Consider the following 20,068-nt stretch of genomic DNA (forward strand, 5'->3'; position numbering starts at 1 on the left):
TGTGGCACCTTCCCTCCCCCACTGCCAGCCTGGCATCGGATTGTGCCAGCCCCAAACGCTGCTGCAATTTGCTGCTGAGTCACACCATTCCACTGCTGTCACCAAACATCATCATCATCACTGCTCCCACACGGGCATCGAGGGAGCAACCTCTTGGGATGAGAAGGGAGAGGGGCTTCCAAGACCTACGCCGTGGAAAAGCAGCGTATAGAAGGTTCTTTAGGAAAAGCTGCCTCCCTCTGCAAAGGGAGTTCCCCGGGGTTTGTGATCCTTGGTTTAGGAAATAGCACAATTAATTTTCCCCATGGTTTTGCCTCTGCTCACACGCCATACCTCCGGAATGCCCGAAGGATCAATGTTCGAAGGCGATGGGCACTAGAAGAGACTTCCGTTGTTTATCATGGTGCTACTGAAGTCTTCTTGGGGTTGACAGATGCTGCTCCATAAGGTTAATAAGATGAAGAAAGCTCTTCCAGCTGGACCGTAAGAGGGATTATGTCTGAGCAGCAGATAAACAGATTATTCCAGAAACAGACACTGCTTTTTTTTAAAAACTTCGTCACTCTTGTCTTATCACTCCAGTCCCCCGGGCTAGAAGCGTGTGCGTTGGAGGGGTCTGTCCAGCTCTTGCATTCTGGCACCTGTAGCACTCTTCTCCTAGTTGCAATTCAATGCAGTCCAAGGCTGGAGACACCTGAAAAGTGAAAAAAAAAAAAAAAAAAGAAAAAGTGGGAAGACGCTTGGGAATTTTAGTTCTTTAAGAAAAAGAAAAAAACCTTCTACTTCAGCTAAATATTATTATTTCCTGCATGATTGTTCTGGAAAACTGTGAATGATCAATAGACAGCATGCATTTGAAAACTGGATTAATATTTTTGATCATTTGCCTTGCTCTCCAAGTTCAGGGAAGCAGAGGTAAGTTCCTATATAAAAGGTTATATTAATTTACATTGCCTAAGTAAAAAAAAAATTAAAAATTGAAATATCAGGATATTTTCATGTTACAGTATTCTTTCTTTGGAATTTGGTGTTTTGACAATTCAGCTAGAGACGGTAAAGTTACTGACACTGCTGTAAAGTTGGAAAAGGAAGTGCTGAGAAGATTTCTTATGTGTGTTTCCCAGACTTTATAATCTCTGTAAGAGATGCCATTTAGTTTCAATATGTTCCATTATGAAAAAATGTAATTTCTAAAACAATAATATGGAAGGGGCAAAATAGCTGAAAGAACATCTAAGTGTTGACATTGTTAAAGATGGTCTGTGGTCCTTGAAATGAAGAGAAAGGAGTAAAGTGTATCTTTGCATTTATGAGCCATTGTCAGAAACAACTTCAAAAACTTTTAAATATACACATTCTGTAGGAATAAACCATACATGAACGTATGCCAGAAAAAGCAATACTAGTAAGGATTACTGCAAGAATAACTGCAAAATTATTTGCAAGAAAACAACAGGTAACTATTGCACCTTTTAAGAAGTTCACAGGAATTTTAATGTTTCTTCAACAACAACAAAGAAAAGATGATGACATGACTTTTCGCTGTTCAGTTCAATATTCAATAGATTTAGAGCGATGGGCAACATGTTTAATTTTGGGGAAGGTTTCTTACTGACTTTTCCATCTATGCTTTGATATTTATATAATGGAATTAAAAGCCAACATTACAACTGCTTTATGCTTGCTCAAGTGAGTGACCTCCTATTTTGTGTCAATCTCAGGCATGTTAATTAAAGCAAAGAATGTAAAATGATAAAAGAGAAGTGTCCTCAATGGTATTTAAATATTTGCTAAGACAGTGTGAAACACAGTCTACTGTCACTACTTGGAAAGTTTTATTTACAATTCACTTTTTTTTTTAGTCTTGCTTTTCTTTGCACAGATTTTCCTTATAAAATAAAGATCACGGTTCTTGTATCTCATCGAAATGATATAAATCTTCTCTAGTGGACAATTACAGTACTGAAGAAATCTTGGCAAAGAAGTAGCATATTAGTTAACATTAGATTTCTATTCCATTGCTCTTTAACTTTTTAATTCCATGTAAATAATATCACCTAATCATTAATGTTATTTTGGAAAAGTGGCCAAAAAAAAAGAGAAAATGAGTGATAATTTATGTCTGATGAAGAAAAGGTATATCAAAATGTACTGCTTTTGTGTTTAAGTTGCATATTCTATGATGGAAAGGGACTGAATGAATTCTAGGTAATTCTTGCAAGCTTGACGGTACCGTTACAGTCCATATTTGTAGTTATGAACTGAGAAAGCTATAATGTAAAAAGTTGGGTCATATGGTTTCACCCATTCCAAATTGTGATTGTATGTTTCAATACATTTCCCATAAAAGACTTTGGCAAAATTCTGGGACAATATCTTGACAGAGAGGAACAGAGAACTGTGTATTATCTCCCTATGAGATATATCAGAAGACTTGGTACACAGAATGTTTATAAATGCTCAGGAAACAACAATAAATAATAAACTTAACATAACATCTTGCTTATACAGAAGGCTTGGAATTTTCTCATTTTTGATGGTTTTCAGGGAAAAAAATATTTTTTCTATACATGCATGTGACAGATAACTGAAAAAATTCCTTCCCACTAGTTTTATTAAGTACATGGGGTATGTGCAAATGCATAATAATTACTTTTTATTGTCATGCAGTTATGCCATATATAATATTTTAAAATTATGTTATCTCAAATATATGCACACAATTATCAAAAGACTTAATGCTGATGTTAAGAAATTGCTTTTCCAGAACAGGGATGCTTCCAGAACTGTTATTTTATGACTTTGCACTAGGATCAGAAACTTAAGGAAAATATTTTGAAAAGTACACAGGCTCTCCCAGTAGTCTGAATACTTATATTCATCACTCATTGGTGTTCCTAACATAGATAATTTAAGGCTTTTTGGACTACTGAAGTACATATCAACTAGGAAATAAGAGACAAAGAGATAAAATACTCCCATCTTAAAAGAAAAAACACAGAACTAATAATCTTTAAATACTTATAGGGTTCATTAGTTGATTTTTTTCCCCTTGTGAACAAAACTATCCTGAATTCAAATTCTTGCTTTATACACATTTATATTTCAGAGTTAACAAAAAAGGGGCTTGCTCAGAAATGTCTTTTGGTCCTTCTTTTCCCTCCTTATTTTAGGACCCAAAAAGTCATTTTCCCAGCCATGTAGGAGGTTGTCCAGGAGCACCTCCAATTCCACAGTAAACAACATGGAAACTGTAGGGAGCAGCATAAAGACTTTAGAGATGGAGTGTTTATCTTTGGCCATGACTAGTGCCAGAATCCAGGAAATGACCTCAGGACTTAAACTGAGGTCTTTGCCCTGACACAAACTGTCTCTAAGAACAGGAAGGGAAAGTGAGAGAGGTAAAATCCTTGCGATGGCAAAAAAATCTACACACTAAATAGGAGTTATTTTTAACTGTTGAATTCTTACACACTGAAAACCCAAACTAACTGGTAAAATACAGAGGAGCTTTGAATTCCCAAAACCATACATTGATGCTGGGTACATCCTAACACTTGATACTGAGAATGAGAGGGAGACAGAGAGTGTTCAAGGCCATTTAGTGTTACTTTTTTATTAAGCAATTAAAGATCCTCAGCCATTTTTCAGGACACAAAGGCTTTGTGTGTGCTCTATGAAATAATTTTAATTCATTCTGACTTACCCCCTCCCGCTCGGCTGTTCCAATTCAGCAATAAGTGTTGCAGATCTTCATTACTATAATTGCCCCTGAAAAAAAGGGTTAAGCAAATTTGTGCCAAAGGGAAAGGGAAGTCAAAGAATATAAAGCTTCAAAGAAAGGAAGGAAAAAAAAAGCATCTGCTTTTTGCACTAAGATTATTTTCTACTTTCACGCATAAAATAAGGATTACCAAATTAAAGCTAGATTTCCTGGTTGTGCTTCTAAACAAATGAAAAGTAAAAGTGGGGGGGTTTCCCCTAATAAATATTACATTGGATTACTCATGGGTTTTAATCTTATCTATTTCCTGTCTAAGATCCAAACCTGAACAAAAATACTAGAATATTGTCACTGAGTCTTAAAGATTAATTCCATGTATAATCACTCCTGCACCATAGTGATTAGTGAACTATATATGAATGAACCTACATTGGATTACTTGTGGGTTTTAATCTTATCTATTTCCTGTCCAAGATCCAAACCTGAATAAAAATACTAGAATATTGTCATTGAGTCTTAAAGATTAATTCCATGTATAATCACTCCTGCACCATAGTGATTAGTGAACTATATATGAATGATCAGTCAGATCTGAGGGATTTTTACTCTCTGAAAACAACTCAGGACAAGGTGATCGCTCTAAATAAAAATAGGTTTTCTTCTTTTACAGGACATTAATTTACAGGCTACAAACAGTCGGATCTGAGGGATTTTTATTCTCTGAAAAAACTCTGGACAAGGTGATCGCTCTAAATAAAAAAAGGTTTTCTCCTTTTACAGGACATTAATTTACAGGCTACAATAAAGTAACTTTACTTGGAGTCTTAACCTGCTAGAAATTCAGATTATTGTTTAGTGTTATGGCCAACATTCATCAGATTTAGCAAACACAGTGTCTTCTTCCCGGAAGGAAAATTATGTTTGCATTCTACTGCATTTGGATGCTTTACAATATTTCAAATATATGTTTTCCCCTCTGCTTTTGTAACTTATTCCCAGTCCCTTTGGGATTAAAATGCGAGTCTTCTACTCATTCTCTACATCTTATTTCCAGTCCCTTTGGAATTAAAATGCGAGTCTTCTACTCATTCTCTACCACACAATTCTTCCATCTTTATCAGAAATTAGATGCACTATCCTGCACATTCCACACACTGTGCACTTTGGAAGCCCAGCTGTGTTTCAAACAATTTCTTCCCCTTAGGAATGTGTGAAATTAAAGAGGACACTTCCTAAAATGAAATTTATCTCCATTTGTCTGCATGTATATAGATATATACTGGCACTCAGTCACTGTCAGCTGCAATTTCCTGGACTGACATTGCAGAATAGTAGTGTATTTGGAAAATATAAGACTAACAATCATCTGGGAGTACCCTGATGCCTGCCACAGCGTGTGTTTATATATCCTTTATTGCAGCACGCCTTATCATTGTGTGCAAGCATACCACCAACTTTAACCTTACAATATACCTGCCTGACAGAGTAACGCCATCATCCTCATTTCCCAAAAGCACGAGGACCTGAGACGTGACATAGAAATTGAAGCCCTGACCTGTAAGAAACATTGCAGTCATAAAGGGGAACAACATCAGGGTTTAACAGGCTGGTTCTCAGAGCAACTGCCTTGTCACATAGATCTCTGCAAATCAACAGGACACAGGCTTATAGCTGTGTAGCTAATTGTACTCAGGCCACCATGCTTATCTTTTCAGTGGTGAGGTTCTACTGGGTTTTAAATTTCTACTGCCCATTTATGTTCTGGGGTGTACAACAGAAATGAATCACACAAGGATTCCTGGGAGCCTTGCCTTATTTGAGTACTATGTTAACAGTAACAAAATTCTTTATCTTCCATAAATGTTTAAAGGAGCATCATCACACATTCCTGCCAAGGAGGATTTATGAAAACCCACCAGTTTCCTAAATTCTCCAGAAGGAACATCCCTTGGTACAGACCCAATCAAAAACAAGACTAGTCAGGGGTGTAGCTACAGGCCCCCTTCACCACAATTAGATACCCAGGCCTTATTCCATGGGTAATTTTACTATTTAGTAACATTTCAGAATGGCATTCACACAAGCCAACATACCGAACAGGAAATACCAAGCCCATCATTGTCAATTTTTAAGAATTAAAATTAATTACTATTAATAAAAATGCCTTAGTCCTCTTCCTCTCTTTTAGGAACATAAGCCTTCTCCTCTGGTCAGTGTACATCTTCTTTCAAAGCTAAATATCAATGTCAACTCCTTATCTTTTAGCAAAACATCCCCTCAGCAGTGGATACTGCCCTCTTACCCAGCACTGCTAAGTGCACTGAACCTGGAGAAGTGAGATCCAAACTGAGTTCTCTCCTGTGCCTCAGCTGCCTCAGATAGCTCCCAGATAAATCATGGAATCATAGTATGATTTGAGTTGGAATGGACCTTAAAAATCAACTAGTTCCAACCTGGGCAGGGACACCTCCCACCAGACCAGGTTGCTCCAAGCCCCATCCAGCCTGGCCTTGAACCCCTCCAGAGATGGGGCAGCCACAGCTTCTCTGGGCAACCTGGGCCAGGCTTTCACCACCCTCACAGCAAAGAAGTTCTTCCTGAGATCTCATCTCAATCTCCTTTCCTTCAGTGTCAAACCCTTCCCCCTCGTCCTATGGCTCCCCTCCCTGATCAAGGGTCCCTCCCCATCTCTCCTGGAGCCCCTTGAGGGACTGGAAGTGGCTCTAAGGTCTCCCCGGAGCCTTCTCTTCTCCAGGCTGAACCCCCCCAACTTTCTCAACCTGTCCTCACAGCAGAGGGGCTCCAGCCCTCCCAGCATCTTTGTGGCCTCCTCTGGAACTGCTCCAACAAGTCCATGTCCTTCTTATGTTGGGGGCCCAAGAGCTGGACACAAGTACCCATGAGAGCAGAGGGGCAGAATCACCTCTCTCGCCCTCCTAGGGAAAAAAACCCAAAACGACACCAAAACTGGTGATCTGGAAAGCCTTCCAAAACTGATACTATTAACAGCTAGAAAAGAATAAAGCTGTATAGAAAAGAATCTGCTATAATTACACACAAAAAAAAGTTATGAATACAAGTTTCTTGCTCGTTTATAAAAGCAAATCCCTATCAATCATCTGAACGGCTTTAAACTCTTTTATACTAGGACCCAGTAATATAATTTTCCTTTTTCATCATGTAGATTATTAAAAACACATAGGAACTCTCACTTTGAAGTCTGTTTCACCTGCTTTGTTTTTTTCGTGACAGTATAAATTTGATAATGTCTCGAGAGACACAGGGGCAACACCTGGCCTTATTCTGAGGATTTCATTTTTTAATTTCAGCAATTATTACCATTTATCTGCCTGAAAACAAAACCTGAAGAATGGTACCATGGGCTTGAGAGGCCCATATGGACATCAATGCACTTTTGATTAGGTCCCATAAAAATAAGATTGCTGTATCATATTTTGAAAATTAATTTATCGTATTTTGAAAATATTTTGTTATATTTGTCTAACTTCAGGACTAGAGATCAGGAGCTCCAAATTTTAATAATGGCTGACAGTGACTCTTTAAATTACCATGGTAATAGTACCTTAATTTTTTTCCTCAAATGTCACCTGGAAAATGGGGACAATGGTGCAGATTCTTTCACGTGAGAATAAGGAACGAGAGTAAGAGTTTTGTTTAAGGCACCCTGGAGATTAAGCTAACACAGAGTAAAAAGTTACCAGACTTCGACAGTTATCTGCCCTTCTGCCCTAGAACCATCAAGGAAAACCATAAGTCTTAGACATACCTTTTAAAGGTAAGACACAGAATGGGAACAAAAAAAATTTACACAAATGTCTTCTTTATAGAATAGTAAAACAATCCAGTATTATTGGGATTTTTTATATGATCAAATTATGTAACCTGTAAAATTTGCACCACTCTAATTTACGTGATTATTATGTTGCATGGTAAAAAAAAAAAGGGGGGGATCAGTTAATGTATATGGGCTCAAGTTCATAATAGCACAGGTCTTTTTAGATTTTTTTCAACCCAGGGAAGAGAAAGCCAAGCATCTAAAAGGTTGTAGATGGAGGAATATTATAGTAAAGCACATGCCTGAGCCATCTGGGAGTCTTAGGTTAAAATTTCTCAGTTCAGAATTTCCACAGACATAGAGGAAAGCACAGGTCTGAAGAATTATGAATATTTGTTCCAAAAGACAGGTTTTCTTCCATTCACATTCAATAAACATTAGGAAATAAATACTGGACAATTGTGCAGAAAGGGGTTGATGCTTCTTTCAATTCAAATTTTGCTTAAATTTCATAAAGAAGTCAAAACCCATTTCAAGAACTGATAATAATAAAAGTTACTCTAGTAAGGGAAATTTACTAACCTATGAGAGTTAATACGGCTCGTAAAACTGCTTTCCAGAAAGATTTTTGGTATTTTCTTCCAGAGCATCTCAGGGGTCTGCTCTGAGATTCCAATGGAGTTGGATGTTTCACTCTCACCCCATGTATCATTCAAATAATTACTTGTCTCAGTTGATCCAGTGTTTGGCCACTGATGGCTTCTGATGGACCCAGAGCCAAGTTTTTACAGGGGAAATTCCTTTTATGCAGTTTATGGTTCACAATGTGACATTACTGCAGAAAAATTACTTCCATTTCATTTAATGACAAACACTATATGACTGCATCATTGTTTTAAATTACCTTGCAACATTTAGACAGAAAGTCCTACAGGCTGCTGCTTTACAAAGCAATAACAATCACCTGTTGCCATCATTGTCTAACTTCCCATCTTTTATACAAAATATATCATAACCAGCCAATCAGTCAAGTTTTTTCCATATCACAGTTCTGCCTACCTCATAATGTATATGTCATTATTATGATTTCTACGCAGTAAGCATTGGATGTTCATTCTGAAGTTAAATAAGAACTGAGAAATATATATATACACACACATATATATGTATACTGACATATATGATTGAACTTTTCCCATTCTTCATTACAAGCACTATTATTTTTGTAACCGCACTTTTCAATTATTTTTCTCTTACGATTTACCTGCCCACTTTTCTTCAAGCATTTAATTAATACAGTTCCAAATTATCTGGACAATGTCTTTTTACCTTCCTTATTTTCTTTTGATTTGCCTAAGAACATGATAATTAGAATGCAACATGACATTTCTTCTTTTACCAGTAAGCTGATAATTTTTTACTCTTATTTTTTTGTAGTATTACTCTCACTATACTTGTTCCATTTGAACCCTGTTATTTCCTTTTATTCTTTTACAAGTTTTTAAAGCATTCTTCAAAGCAATTTTTTCAGTCAATTAATCAGCATTCAGGCACACATATACCATGTCTTTCTTGCATTTTCTCCCTTGAAGTTTTCCAGTTATCTACAAATTTTGCACTTCTCTTTCAAAATGTCTTTTATTCTGTTTACACTTTTCTTTAATTTTCATCTGCCATGGCTGTATCAAATGTATGAAAATGGAATGAAAAAAAGGTATTTCCAAATTAACTTTCACATCTTCATTAATGTGTATGCAAAATTTTGGAAGATAATCTAAAAGACACTAATTTCTCTGGTCACATGAACCTGCAAAATGCTGTATTTCAGATCATTTAAATGTGTACCTTAGATCTTATTTTTACCATCAACACTCTACTTTAAATTGAGCTGCTATGTCATGAAATACTGTATCACAAATACTTAAGTGGAACCAAATGAGTTCTGAATTTTTGTGTGCCTTTTAAGATGGGGGTTCCTATTCTTGAAGCTATTTTGACACCCTAGAAATATTTCCATTTTTTGTTAGTGAATAGCTCCACAAGTAAAGCTTAGATCCTCAGTTCCCACTCACCAATTCCTCTTGTTGCTACTTCTGTAGCTCTTCCACTTTCCCAGGAATATTTAAAGATTGATTGAGATACAGTGCCAAAGCATTCACAACTCCTGTCATCCGGTGGCAAAGAAAACACAATTAAAGTCTGTTCTGATTAATACTTCTGTTTATATGAAGGAAGGATAGAGGAGTGCACTGGGGAGCAAAAAAGGGAGGCTGGAAACTGCTCTTTCTTTCCCCGAAGACAATCAAATTCCTGTTCAGCTTTTGAAAGACAGTGTTTCAGGGTCTTGGGATGGGTTCAAGACTACGAACCTGATGTGAAGGGAGATGTGCCTTGAAGCCCAAAGGAAAAATAAGAATATCTAGAAAGGCTGCAGATTTGAGGTACAACTATTTCTGATGTTACTTATGTGCTAGCACAGACACCTTTTTACACTGTAATTGTTACAGATATGCTTCACGTTCCCCAAGCTCCAGACCATCATTTATCACTACTGTAAATTTCCCTACGAGGTGATGTGCTCACAAACGAGATGCTGTAGCACAAAGTTCACGCACTGAAGCGTCCTTTGTGGATCTAACCCAAAGTCACTTTTGAAAACAAGATTTAGGGCTTCTGAAACTTTTACCCTGCGTGACCTGGAGGTCACGTGTTGAGATATAAGGAAATTAGTGACCAGGTCTCTTGAGCCACAGTTCTCCCGTGTGATCACAGGATGCTTCTCCTCAGCAGGGTATTGACACCAATATTATGTAACAAAAAGAGCTCTCGGGTTCGTTCCTGTTTTCCAGATGTTACCTTACATCTGATACCTCCTACCCATGTAACGTACGTTTATGTACATGCTTACTTTGTGTCTTTTCCAGAAATTCCTAATAAAATAAACCGTGGTGAAGCCAAACATCTTGCAGATGCCTCAGGGTCAGACAAAACAGAACGAACAACAAAGAGGTCCAGAATATCAACCATAAGGCGGATATTTGACATGTCAAAACACCGAATAAAGAGGTCATCCTTCTTCTCAACTGGTGTGAAAGTTTGCCCACAAGAATCAGTGAAGCAGATTTTAGCCAGTCATCAAGCTTACTACAGATTAAGAGGTAAGATGATGATTACAACACATACTTCCTCCCTTCAAATATTTCTTTTAATTGAAGAAACACAGTAGTTTTCCAGAATCTTGTTCTTTAGCCTTAGGCAGTGTATGTGATATTGTCTTTATGCTTTATTTTCACATAGATAATCAAATGTTAGATGCACATTAGCATGGTTTAAGACAGACGGTTACCAGAACAGTATAAAACAACGCACTCGGAAGATTAATGAACTCGATGTAATTGCATAGTGTTCTAGCACGGCAGAACATGAAAACCAAATTATGATTGCACCACCTTGTAAAGAGGTACCACCTCTTTCAAAAGTGCAACAGGTACCACCCATTGCTACTCAGAATTAATCCCACCAGTTCAAGACAAGTAATGAAACTATTAATCAGCCACTGCACAAATACGTTAATGTATCAGTAGTTACAGTAAGTCTGTGGCAGCCTTTGTACTCTACAAATACTGATCTAATCACCAACAGCTCATGAAAAGATTTTAGTCTTATTTTCAAAAAGTCTGCAATGTCTTTGTTTCTGCCCTTTCCTCCCCAGCCCTTTATTTTCCTCCCTTGACAGTAGAGAGTCTATAGAGTTACCGCTCCAATTTTTGGTCCCTAGAAAGTATGATGCAAATAGCCCTGAGTTTTTGATCGTTCCTCTCTTCCTTCTCCTCCCTCTCCCAGCTTTTCATTCTGTGGATGTTCCAATTTGTATTTAAAAAAAAGAAAAAAAACACACATATTTTTGTGCTGCAGGTAGATGGTCCAAAGCTAATTCTAAAACCTAGTCAGCGCTTACAGGGTGCAAGTATCTAAGACAACATCTGCTCTCTAAATTAACTTTGCTTATCTGTTTGTCCTCTATATTGATCTCCAACCATTCACATACACGTATATAACTTTGCTGCTCCTCAACGCTCTTTCAGGGAACCAGGTAGTTCCCTCTGAAATTAAACCTGGATGTAGAGCTGCAAAAATTTTACTCCAGCAGTTCTCTTGCTCTAGGCAGCATGGACAAACTACACCAATGTCTGCAGCCATTCCTATGGATACAAACATATTAAATATTCACTATGGGACTGAACTCCAACCTAATAGGCATTAGAGAGAATTCTGAAACGTGTTAAAGAGGCTGCTCCTTTCTTAAACACTAATTAATCCTGAAGGCCCCTAAAACTCACTGGCCATGTCCCTGATCGGGCTATCCTGGTACTGGCTGGTATCATCAACCAGAACTCAAAGAACTGCAACTGCAACCACCTTCTACTACCACCTTTTTGAGGAGCAGCTCATCAGTTTGGAGTGGGACATTGGGCTTTGTAAAGTCTTGTAGTGCAAGCAGGTTTAAACTTACAGCTCCTCTTTTCAGACAATGTCCTACACTCACAAAATTCTCCAAGTAGGTGTTATCCAGTTCTTCAGTTTAAGCTGGAGTATTCCAAAATAGTAGGCAAGAGAACAGATGACTGCAGCTGAATAATTTGTACCCTCATTAAGAAAAAAGGCATTTCTGCTTCCTTGAATAGTTGCACATTTTCCATTACAATGTCCTTGATTAAAACCTCAAAAAATCTTTCCATCACGGAAAGATTAGAACCCAAAACTTCTTCCCTCCCAGCTGAGCAAGCTAATTTACCTGATGAAAGTGAGAAATGGGAAAAAAAAAAAACAGGTAGAAGTGCAAACGTGGTGATGTAAGCATTACCCTTGAAGCCTTTGCAAAAATGTAATCTGGTAGCCACGCTGGAATGGCAGCATTTCAACTCTGAAATAACACACCGTAGCTTAAGTCAGTCCCTCATTTACATAGACAGTCCCTCATCTGGGGCAAACTGAGAGCAAGCATGGAATTAGCTACGCCACCTCCTCAGCTGGCCACGTGACACGTTTATCTAAACCCTGGTAACTGGGTTACTTTTCATCAGGCAGCATATCTTTATTCAGCACTTACTGCTCAGAAAGACAGATACCACAGAGTTGTGAGAAAACGACGACAGAAAACCACCTCCTCAGCCAGCCACGTGACATGTTTATCTAAACCCTGGTAACTGGGTTACTTTTCATCAGGCAGCATATCTTTATTCAGCACTTACTGCTCAGAAAGACAGATACCACAGAGTTGTGAGAAAACGACGACAGAAAGCAGCCTTAACTGCTAGCTCCTAATGAATAAATCTCTTCCAAAGACATCCCGTTCCTTTTTAATAATCTGACCACATCTGCTCCACACACAGCTGCTCTGCTAGGAGGGCAGGTTGTTCCCAAGGTATTACTCATGTGCCCCAACACAGCTAGGTGACTACATTCCTCCAGCAAGTTTAGAGAGCACCTAAAGAAATTGATGGCACTCAGAGACACCGTTATTTTAGATAATGCAGATAATTATCTCACTCTAAGGCAAAGAAGTATCAAGTACTGAAAATAAAGGTCCCGTCTCACAGTAATGAACTATGCAAAGTAAAGTGCTAAAGGCAACAGGTTTTAAATTGCTTGGAAGTTTTTGTTAAAATGGCTTTTCTAATACGTTTGCAAATCCCCTTCTCTAAAAGCATTAAGCTTTACACAACAAGAAGTGTCTTCCTTCATCTTGAGTGAGTGTATGCTATATTTTCACAAAGCCAAATATACAGCTGGCTTTGTTGACTCTCACAAAACCAGAGGAACCAACAAGTACAGACAGAGGCAGTCACCCATAAATCACAGAATCATATACTGAGTCATTACCTATACTGAGCCATTCAGATTTTCCAGAGGTGTTTAAAGAAACACAAAAGCATGTTCCTGCTTGAGAATGTCATTTTTAAAAGACTAATCACATGGAAATTTTGGAATAGAATCAAAACTATATTTTTGGAATATAATCAAATCATTTTAGCCTGCTGCATTTAAAATGTTTTTTTCCATTGAAAGATTTTTTTATATGTGTGGGGAATATAAAAATCTTAAATATGTTTACCTTGTTCTGTCTATAGTTAACCATACTAATGTACAGAACCTTTGTATACAGTTAAAATTATAATTATTTAAGTATGATGACTTCTAGATTATTCTTTTCTTTACCTCCCTGCTTGCTCTCACTGGAACATCCAGGATGTACCTTTGTATGTATGTCCCTTTGAGGTGAAGGAAGTGTGTTTTGTGTTTGCTCCTTATTCAAATTAATCTCTTTTTTTAAAATGAGGGACATAAGCAATCCTTAACTCAAAGAGGGTTAATCAGTCAGCATAAAAAAATGACTGTCAACTCAAAAATATATAAAAGACTTAAATATCTTAAAATAGCTAGAAGCTGGATTTGTTTAACTGTATAAAATCCAAATCCAAAGTAAAATGTATAAAACCCAAATCACTTCAAAAAGGCTTTCAAGATTACTTTTTGGTACAAAGCATCCATCCCTAGCCCCTTTCTTCTTACGCAGTCTGCCAGGAAGCTGTGTGGGAAGCTTTTCGGATTTTTCTGGATCGGATTCCCGATACTTCTGAATATCAGAACTGGGTTACTGCCTGCCAGAGGGAAACCTTCTGCATATTCGATATTGGCAAAAACTTCAGCAATTCCCAGGAGCACCTGGAAATAATCCAACGGGTAAGGATTACCGACATTTATTTAGAAACTGGGGGAGACTTCCAAGTGCCTCCCCATCTGTTTGTATAATGGCAAAGTATTGTTCAGGAAGAGGAGGGGGCACATGTTAGGAGGAAAACATAAAAGTACAGTAAACAAAAGAGCTAACAGGCTTCTTCTCAATGGTTGGATACACCCACTAGTAAAACGCTGTTTTTCTTAATCTTTTCGCAGCGAGTAAAACATAGAACCTTCCAGGAAAGGTAAGTAGCACAAGTAGAACCTTGCCACTTGATGTTAACTGCCCTTTTTTTTTAAAAAAAAAAGAAAAAGATATATGTGTAGATGTGCTTGGATGTGAACAGATACACGGATAGCTCTGTGGTGTATTTGGTGTGTGCTGTGAGAGACGTGTATACAGTATGTATCATAGTACACAGTTATCAAATCACAAATAATTAAGGTGGTTAAATGTCTAAGTTGCCTTCTGTTCACTTTGAGGCGTCACAGTGTTGACTGGGAGTGTGACAAGAGTTTACTCACAATTACTATAAATCTCAAAAGGAAAGCTGTCTCAAAAGGAGAGCTGAACAAAAGTTTATCTGGGAGGATACGTTAAGCAATAGTATGAAAACTCTATACCTTCACTTTGGCTTTCCCCTGTATTTTTACGGATCGTTATAGTGTTAACTAATGTGATCCTTTATTTCATGAACTTTTGGAAAAAAAGTATGCTCCTGGCAATGCTCAGAAGCCTGAGAATGGCAGGATTAAAGTTACAATACCAAACTCTGTCTCTCTGCATATAAATACTACAGTACAGCTAGATAAATCATTGTCCACAGTTTCTCTGATTAATGTATTATTTTTCCTTCAAATTTTCTTAGATTTTCCAGTGTAGCAAATAATCTTTTCCATTCATAAGTTATACTGTGTCATGATCACAGAGGTCTTAGGTATATCTATTCATTATGACACGGGAGCTTTGAGTGTTCCTCTTTCTCAGATATGTATTTTTAATAATGTAGGGCCTAATTAAGCTCCCCTGGAAAGTCTAAAGGGAGGTCTTTTCACTCAGTCTAGTGCAAACAGCAGCAGCAAGGCAATAAGTGATGTGACTGATCTCAGAGTTCTTATGCTCTCTGTGAATAGTACAGCTTTCCCTAGACACAGTTCAGAAGGTGAAGTAAATTTTATGGAATTACTCATATTTTATGTCTGAAAATACAGACAGCCATGATTATGTGTTGTTGGACTTTATCTTTACCACTGTGTGGTTTAAACATTTTGTATATTCTGTAGATGCCATGTAAAGAGATCGGTCTTCATTAAAGACTCAACATATAATTAGTTAACATTGTGAAAACATGACAAATAATACTTTAGTTCTCACCACACAAAATATCCAGAGGATGTGGTAAATCAGGAGTTGTTCATGTTCCTCATTTATGTTATTAAACATCTAGATTGGTCCTGTGCAGAAATGCAGCCTGGCCGTCTCTTCTGTCAATGCTACAAACTTCACATTGTCTCGGTTAACACCACGCTGCACATTTAAAGGTGGCCTTAATTGTTTCACTCGTATCAGTTTTCCACTGTGTGGTTTGGGAAACATTTTGTATATTCTGTAGATGCCATGTAAAGAGACGGGTCTCCATTAAAGACTCAACATATAATTAGTTAACATCGTGAAAACATGACAAATAATACTTTAGTTCTCACCACACAAAATATCCAGAGGATGTGGTAAATCAGGAGTTGTTCATGTTCCTCATTTATGTTATTAAACATCTAGATTGGTCCTGTGCAGAAATGCAGCCTGGCCGTCTCTTCTGTCTATGCTACAAACTTCACATTGTCTCAGTTAACACCACGCTGCACATTTAACAATGGCCTTAATTGTTTCACTCGTATCAGTTTTCACAAGCTCCACCTGTGTGCACTGCCTTAATAATAGCTATTTTTATAGAAACTTTAAGGAATGATATCCTTATGTATTTCCATGATTGGGCTTTTTATTTTATGCTGTGGGGGTTTTTCCACACACACCATTGTATGGGTTTTTAGAACCCCAAACAACTGAAATTCTTCACTCCTCGATTTCAGGAAAGAAAAATCTCAAAATGTCGCTTGGAAGATTCTTGTCTGAGAAACTAAATGTTTCCAAATGCTACAAATTAATGAAAATTTGGGTTTAGAGCAGAAATTATTCTATGGTCTTAACTGCAGGAATGTTTGACACACCTATTATAAAATATACTTTTATATATAAGTACTTTTATATATATGTACATACCACTTCTGCTTGTCAGACAAGCTAATAGTCTCAGTTCCAAAATTTTTTCATCAGCACATGACAGCAAAACTTGCAACAGAAAATAATATCAACCATGCTGTGGGGGTTTTTCCACACACACCGTTGTAGGGGTTTTAGAACCCCAAACAACTGAAATTCTTCACTCCTCGATTTCAGGAAAGAAAAATCTCAAAATGTCGCTTGGAAGATTCTTGTCTGAGAAACTAAATGTTTCCAAATGCTACAAATTAATGAAAATTTGGGTTTAGAGCAGAAATTATTCTATGGTCTTAACTGCAGGAATGTTTGACACACTTATTATAAAATGTACTTATATATATAAGTACTTATATATATGTACATACAACTTCTGCTTGTCAGACAAGCTAATAGTCTCAGTTCCAAAATTTTTTCAGCAAAACTTGCAACAGAAAATAATATCAACAATACCAAAAAAAATTCCTGTGATGCAGGGCAGACATCACACATCACATCCACCACATTTTTCAGCTGTCTGCCATGAGGACCAGGCAACCACCCACCAGTATTGCCTCCAGATCCAAACATAACCATTCCTGCAATTCATAATAATCTTAATCCAGGAATCTGATTTGAAACTGTTATTAGTGGAAGCATCCTTATGATATTATAATGCAGGCTGACAACTGAACAGTAACTGCACCCATCCTCTCCTCACACCAAACCATGAAACACCCTCGAAACCATGAAATGTCCTTTGGCTCTAAAATTAGAAAGCCAAAGCCCTCACTGAACTATCTTGGTAAGGTGAGATATAGCAAAAGAAGTGATAGCGGGTTTAGATAATGCACAAGTCTTGCAGCCATTTTAGTCAGTGGTCAACCTTTCATAGACTTCAAAGAGAGAAAAAGCAGACCCTGTGCACTGATTTCATCTCTGCGACTCCATCTCTCTGATTGCTCAGAGAAAATCAGTCATGAACCCTCATGAGCAGACTCCTCACAGGACTGGTAGTCCTTGGTGGAGAAATATATCAGATCAGGTTTTTTGTTCATTGTAAGAGCAAATACCATATTGAAACACAGGAAATGAAACATACAAACTGTTGAATATAAATTATGATCTACTGTTCCACTGCCTGTTTAACCAGCTTATCAAATATTCCATTAGAAATAACTTCTCTCATTTAAATTACGCTTAATATAGGGGTCATTTCTACTTTTTTTTTCTACACCTTTGCCATCGCCAGTACAGCATGCTGATCATTATATCACTCATTTCTATTTGATTGATAGGAAAGATGAAATATCCACAGAGAAAACAGGTGGCAAAAAGCTGGAAGATATTCCTTCCATTTCTACAGGTAAAATCAAATCCGCTTGCTTTGCATCTGCCCATCAAAGAGAATTGCTAAAACCAGTGATTCATAGGTCTTATAAGGCTGTAATTTGATGAACTCACAAGTTCAGTGAAGTAAAATGGAAATGTTTTAGTACAAATAATCTGTAAGAAGAATTTTGTGATTCCATTACAGCATGTCTGCTACTCAAATGTAACATTCCAGGTTTGTTTGATGGTCTTTAAATGAATATGTTTTCCTAGTTTCAGGAGAATAGAGAGTAATTTTGTTTCAGTTATGAAATAATATTTAGAGCATCAGCTGCTGCATTTTGTTAACCGAAATAAGCAAGTGGATGAAAATGAAGAATGACTTTAGCCAGAAAGCCACAGTAATGCCAAGACATTAACTTGAGCAGATCATTCCAATTAGACCTACCAACACTGTTGTGTACTACAGTTCTTTAAAATAATGTTAGAAATCCATGCAGTGATAAAAATCTGTAAATATGAGCATTTTGGTTCATCCTGCACACAGATTTTTATGAGGGCTAAATATGATGGAATCTTATTCGTATCAATTTCCAGCTTGGTAATTTTGCCTCCAGCTGGAAAACACTGTCGAGGCCTCTTTAAGTTTAAAGATTACTTTAAAGTGATCCCTAAAGAAAGGTGGTGACCACAGAGACAAAGATCTCAATTGCTAAAATCAAGCTTAGACATTTGGTGATATAGAATACAGTATGACAGGAAACGATCAATTATTATTTAATTCACACAATTTCGTTCCTACCTAGTCAGTGCCACTTTTGCCAGCGAGCTAACACCTGATCAACACAGAAAGTGGAAGGTTTGGGTTTTTTTATATGCAAACTTGTTCTTGCCTGATTTTAAACCCCGCCAGGGTCCCCCGGCACATCCCTCTCTCCATACGCACCGGTACCCAACGGCACGCTGCTCAACGAGATTGTTAACGACACGAAGACACCTGTGAAGGTGAGGGCAGCCTCTTCTCCTGTCCCACTTTTTCACTCACCTCTTCTTTTTCTTTCATACCCAGTAGAAAGTATAAAAATACAGCAAGCAGCTTTTAGGCAGAGTCTTCATTCTTTTAATGGGGCTCCCATTGCCTATTTTGCACCATTTTGTAACCTTTCATCAAATACTGTAAAGATGCCTACCGTCTGAGCTTTCCACAGCACCGGGGATAGGACTGGACCTTCTTGCCTTTCTCCTGCCAGTCAAACAGGGGATGTCTGCTGGTGTCTCCTCAGAGCAGTTATGCAGCATGGCACCGGGGCTATACCCTCCACCACAGGTTATGTGGGAGGGCTGGGGGTGAGCAGAGGGGCTGGTATTTTCTTATTTTCCCTGTCCTGGATACTGGGGGTGACAGGGAGGTGGCCCTGGCCTCAGAGCAGCTGTGGAGAACCTTCTGGAACCTCCCTCTGGAACCTCCCTCAAGACCTCGCCAGGGCCTCAGTTGGGCCCGGCTGCTGAGGGGACCCAGGTGGGAGCCGGCCCTTTGCATTTTCCCTGAGATTTCGTTTCTTCAGTTTCTAAAACATTTGCACTTCTAGAGCAGCTCCTCAAAAAGCCACAAAATAAGAGGACTTTTAATAGCAGTGAAGTCAGCTGCACTGTAAAAGGCATAACACAGGTAGGGCTAATGCTACTTTATTATCAGGAAAAGAGAAATGCAAACCCCTGAACATGAAATAGTCGTGTTGACCATGGGTAGGAAACCAACCAGCTTTTAACATTTGCTTGTCACTTTCCTTGACGTCACTCTCTTTCCTCCAAAGTAGCACATAAAGCTGTATGATTTTAATGATGATGGAATAAGAAGGTAACAGTCTCTGTGCAAGAAATGGGGCTCATTTCTCTTCATCACCTTCATTTATGCATATCAAAGGCTTTCAAGCATATACATATCAAACTTTCAAGTCACAGCAAGAGAAACTTGTTTGCAAAGGCAGAAGAGTTAAGCCAACAGATTTGGCTAAAAACCCACACCTTTTGTAGGGTATGGTTCAGAAAGTTACTTTGGGGACAGGTTTGAAAGGGAACACTTCAACATATTAAGTATTGAAATGAGGGGGGGTGGAAATCACTTTTTATTTTTATTTCTCTCCTTTTTTCCTCTCCTCTTCTTTTCCAGGAGCTGGGAACAAATACAGTCCCAGAACTGCCAGTGGAGCAAATGGTAGAG

General features: G+C 37.9%; 1 protein-coding gene across 1 annotated transcript in view; it reads left to right on the forward strand.

The window, feature by feature from the left end:
* Positions 1–848: 848 nt before the first annotated feature.
* The window catches only part of IMPG1 (interphotoreceptor matrix proteoglycan 1), a 62,254-nt gene continuing 43,034 nt past the window's right edge, over positions 849–20,068 (forward strand). Inside the window, exons 1-6 of the mRNA XM_014949304.1 lie at positions 849–915; positions 10,445–10,678; positions 14,098–14,264; positions 14,478–14,506; positions 17,814–17,881; positions 18,761–18,852. Of these exons, the coding sequence (XP_014804790.1) occupies positions 849–915; positions 10,445–10,678; positions 14,098–14,264; positions 14,478–14,506; positions 17,814–17,881; positions 18,761–18,852 (657 nt within the window). The remainder of the gene's footprint in view (positions 916–10,444; positions 10,679–14,097; positions 14,265–14,477; positions 14,507–17,813; positions 17,882–18,760; positions 18,853–20,068) is intronic.

This window comes from Calidris pugnax, unplaced genomic scaffold (assembly GCF_001431845.1).
Source record: "Calidris pugnax isolate Ruff unplaced genomic scaffold, ASM143184v1 scaffold132, whole genome shotgun sequence".
Classification (NCBI taxonomy): Eukaryota; Metazoa; Chordata; class Aves; order Charadriiformes; family Scolopacidae; genus Calidris; species Calidris pugnax.